Genomic DNA, 4,643 nt, shown 5'->3' with positions numbered 1-4,643 from the left:
TATATATATATATATATATAGGGAAATTACCGCATGATAAATAAGAGGGCTTTCCAAGCTGTGACACGAGGAGAAAGGTCCAGTTGCAGACGTAAGCAAACCACACCAATGCATTGCATATTTTTCTGCAGAACACAACAAATTCAGTTAATAGCACTCGAGAGAAAATAGCAATATACAACATGTTTACATTGTTATAACGTTTAGTTTACCTTACATAAAAGACATACCCTTTTCCACATTGAGTGAACATGGGTCCAAATAGCTGTTCCTAATATTTGGACAGTTGGCTAAAGTCTTCCAGGTATTAACAAAGGCTGCTGCAGTTCCTTCAATGACTCCGCTCAGAGCTTTAAAATCATCAGCTTGGATATTGTTGAAGTTTCCACACAGACCTTTAACATATAATGATATTAGACTCATTTTGGTGCTATGAAATACCTACCAATGTATCAGGAAAGGGTCTTACTGTATATGAGGGAGGTGTAAAAAAATCCTGTATGACTGATTCATATGGATCATTTAGCACCTTAAATATTTATGGCTACAAGCCTGGGAAAATACAAAAAAACACATGCAATAACTGATACTAAGGGGGTTATTCTCTAAAGAGCCAAATGATCCAGCTGTAACTTTGGCTGATCCTTCGGCTCGCTTTGGCTGCCTCTGCCCTTCGGTTAAGTCGAACCGAAGGACTTCTGTACGGGCCATTCACAATAGCCCATACAGCAGCCGAAGGCAGCTGAGTGACTCAGCCGTGCCGAATTGACAGCTGAAGCATGGAGAAAGGTCAGCCGAAGCTGACCTTTCTCCACACAAATGACAGCTGTGCGGGGCCAGCCATGATCTCACGGCTTGCTCTGCCCTTTTGTAATGACAGATCAGCATCCCCAAATGACTTGGGGACGCTGAACTGTCATTAAACAATAACAACTGTGTGGAGGTGGCTGTGATGTCACGGCCAGCTCCGCCCAGTTGTTATTCATTGGCTGGGACCTGCCAGAAGACTCTGGCAGGTGCTGGCCAATAGGAAACAGTTGGGCGGAGCTAGCTGTCACCCCTAGCTCGGCCCAATTGTTTTCCTTTTTTTTAAAAAAATTTCTTCTTTCAAATATAATTATTTATTTTTCATTTCTCTATTTATTCACATTTTAAAAATAATTTTTCAACTCTTTTTTTTTTCATTCTTCTCACTTATTTTCTATTCTGCTTGGTACCACAGAGGTACCGAGCACAGTAGCCGAGCCGAATGCTGCTCGGCGGCCATTCGGCTATTCACTCACTGCTGTTTGGCCCCTATGAGAAAAGGGGCGAATGGCAGCGAGTGAGCTGCCGGAGCTGCGGCTCAGCAGATCCAGATGTTGGATTGGCTGAGTCGAAGTATCTCTGCCCTTCGGCTCAGCCGAACATGCAGAACATGATCGGCTGACCGAAGGCAGCCGATGTACGGCTGAAATCAGCCGTACAGAGCCGGAGTGAATAGCTAAACGTAGTTTGTCTCACTTCGGCTCAGTTATTCACTCAGATGCATTCGACAGCTTTGTCAATAACCCTGTAAACGTATCTATTGACAGTGAATGGGTATTCTCTGGTGATTTGAACAGGAGAGTCCATGTTCAGGCTGTTTATAATTTTTTATTTAGTTTTCCTTCGTGATTCTTTTAGGTGTAAGTTTACTGTTCATGATTCTGCAGGTGTTGGCAAAGGTTCAGTCTTGCAAAGTAAAGGCTGTAAAGGTCATCTAATTTCTATTGCCATCTAAAGGTAATTTCCAACGATTTTAGTATTTAAGTTCTGGGTAGTTGCTGGCTGGTGGAAAACATGGTAGCTTGTATTCCCTGTTACATTCTATATAACATAAAAATATATCATTTAGGAGTCCAGTTTGAAGAAAATAATGCCTTTATGGTTTTGTGGGGGGGTGAAGACTAATGTATGGAAACCTCACCATTGCATTTATTAAGACAATTTACCAGTACCCAGCCACTTTAAAGAGAAAGAAAATCTTACCACCCGTCTGATGTTCATAGGAAGAATCCACATCAATATAAACCTGCATTACAGGTATACACTGAATCATCACAGACAGCCCAAACATCGTATGTATGTTCATATAGAATGATGTAGGCTGAGATATTGTCATATTGGCTGTGAAAGACAACATACTGTTAATCAGGATTAAAGCACTGACTCTCTTCTGCAAAGTTCTAAGGATGTGGTTAAATATTTTGTTGCTGGCCCAAATGACAATGAATGTGCCGCTATAAGAATCCCTGTCACCACCCTTAAAAATTGCAGGTAAAAGCACAGTACCCACCACTCCAAGTTTGCTTCCTTGATAGACTATAATCTCAATACAAATTAGCTAACTAAATGTGAGATTGTAGTTCATTTGATACCATGTTAACATTAATATCACCAGATCCTAAGAAGGGTGAACTGTTTTATATAAGTTAATTTTGAATAAACATTTCCTTTTTTTAGTGAAGTAAAAATCAAATTTAGCATAAAAATCTAAATATCTGTATATCCAACTAGTGTTTACCTGTCTATTCTTATCTGATCCGTTGAAAAAGTCTATTGTTTCCAGAATAAAATAGCTGAAGCTTACATTTACAAACATAACTTAAAGGAGAATTATGAGGTGAGTGATTTTCACTCAGTCTCATAATCTGAGCCGACCTGTGACAATGAGACTGTCACAGGTCAGCTCAGTAGATATGGAAGTGAGCGAACACATACCGGCGCTCGCTCACTTCTCGATCCTGTGCCGGCAGGGAGCCGTGACAGGGGAGGGACTGGATTCCCCCCTCCCCTGTCCAATCCTCCAACGCTGTCTGGCGGAACCGATGGGGGTGGGGACGGGTACAGCCGGCTCTGTCTCTAGATAGGCAGAGCCAGCTGCCAGTCACACAGCTGGGTGGATCCAGACATAATTGTCTGGGTCCGTTCAGGCTGCGGCGTCTCAGTATACCATGAGCTGTAGCTTGCGGTATACTGAGCTTTGGACACAAACTAACGTCCTCCCATTACCCTTAGGAGAACTATGGGGAAAAGCCCTAACCCCATAGTTCTCCTTTAATGTAACACTAAAACCAAGAGTTAAACCTTAAAAATGCATTTGACTACTTTTTTTTTTATAAATTCTTTATTGTCGCAAAGGTAGCATGTACATGGTACGTATACATACAGATACAACTGGAATAATTCTAGTGAGAACACCAATAACACATTACAATCATCTAAACTTGACCATCTGGGTAACCCTTCATTTAGACTTATAGATATAGAACAGGTGGAGTCGAGATCACTATGCACGTGAATGTGTAGCAGAGCATCCACCGGTGGAATAACAGTTGGATACCGTGGAAGCCTGAGAGGGAGGGGGACATACATACATTGGGGGAGGGGGTGAAACAAGACACGTAAACAGAAAGATAGAGAGGAAAAAGGGGGGGAGGGGGGGATGATGGGGTCGGGCATCTTCACCGGGTGCCTATGTGTCAGATTTCAAGTCTCCATTATCATGCGGTATTCCGTAGTGGTGGTGTATTCTATCCAGTAATACCACGTAGCTGTGAACTTGCAGGAGGTGCCCTGGTGGAACTGGTGAGATCTTCCATGGAACGAATATCGTTTATTTTGGAGAACCACATTTGGACCGAGGGCGGGGTAACCTGTCTCCATAGAAGAGGTATACATGCTCTGGCTGCATTCAGTAAATGCACCAGAACCGAGCGGGAGTAGCTTTTCACTGGGAAGTGGTTATGGTGGAGAAGGAAGAACGCCGGGTCATCCGGGACGGTGTGATCTGTAAATTTTTGCGCAATGAGGCGGACCTGTGTCCAGAAAGGTGTCAGAGATGGGCAGGACCAGAAGATGTGAAGCATATCCGCAGGGGAAGAGCCGCAGCGCCAGCAAATGTCCGGATTTGCCCGTGACATCTGGTGAAGTCTATGAGGGGTCCGGTACCATCTCGTTAGGATTTTGTATCCCAGTTCCTGGTATCTATTGCAGATGGATGACTTCAGGGAGTGGCGCAACAGCTGGGCACCTTCCTCCTGTGAGAACTGTATCCCCAGCTCCCCCTCCCAGCGCTCAAGGAATCGGAGCGGGGTCTCCAGGTCTGCAGCCAACACTAGTTGGTAGCATAGAGAGAGTGTTTTAGTTATGGGTTCCTTGTCAGAGCAGATTTGCTCAAATAGTGTAGGCTTTTTCGTGTAGGGGTAGGTAGAGGAAGCGAGGAGAGAAAGTGTGACAGTTGGTGCAGGCGCCATGTGTCGAGATTTTCAGAATCTGGGTCCTCAGGGGAGTTTCTACGTATTTGCCAGTCAGGACCCTGGAGGAAGTGCTCGAAATTTTCCCCCTGCCAGAAGGCGGCGAAACGGGCCGGCCTCCAGACCAGGGGGAAAATCCGGAGCCCCCAAGATCGGCCGCATAGGGGATGGATCAGGGGATATTTGTTTGCGTATGAAGGCCCATCGGGCTGCCCTCCAAGTGGGACCTATAGTCGGGTGTGTTCTAATTATTCGGGGTAGGCGTCCCTCGTACCACGGTAGACCAGGTAGGGAGATCTTGGTCACAGATTGTTCCACCTGTATCCAGGGCTTGGTGGCGCTGTGACAGCACCAATCAATTACCCT

The 4,643-nt window shown here is 44.8% G+C and overlaps 1 protein-coding gene across 1 annotated transcript in view; it reads right to left on the bottom strand.

The window, feature by feature from the left end:
• LOC108793937 (mucin-5AC-like) overlaps window positions 1-4,277 on the bottom strand; it is a 46,031-nt gene extending 41,754 nt beyond the window's left edge. The window contains exons 1-4 of the mRNA XM_018564898.1: window positions 3,569-4,277; window positions 2,011-2,148; window positions 231-395; window positions 31-125 (exon numbers count right to left, since the gene is read on the bottom strand). Coding sequence (XP_018420400.1) covers window positions 31-125; window positions 231-395; window positions 2,011-2,148; window positions 3,569-4,277 — 1,107 coding nt within the window. The remainder of the gene's footprint in view (window positions 1-30; window positions 126-230; window positions 396-2,010; window positions 2,149-3,568) is intronic.
• Window positions 4,278-4,643: the final 366 nt, after the last annotated feature.

Source organism: Nanorana parkeri, unplaced genomic scaffold (assembly GCF_000935625.1).
Source record: "Nanorana parkeri isolate BGI_ZX_2015 unplaced genomic scaffold, ASM93562v1 scaffold792, whole genome shotgun sequence".
Taxonomy (NCBI): Eukaryota; Metazoa; Chordata; class Amphibia; order Anura; family Dicroglossidae; genus Nanorana; species Nanorana parkeri.
Note: the sequence above shows the minus strand (reverse complement) of the source record. Positions and strands in the feature narration are given on the sequence as shown.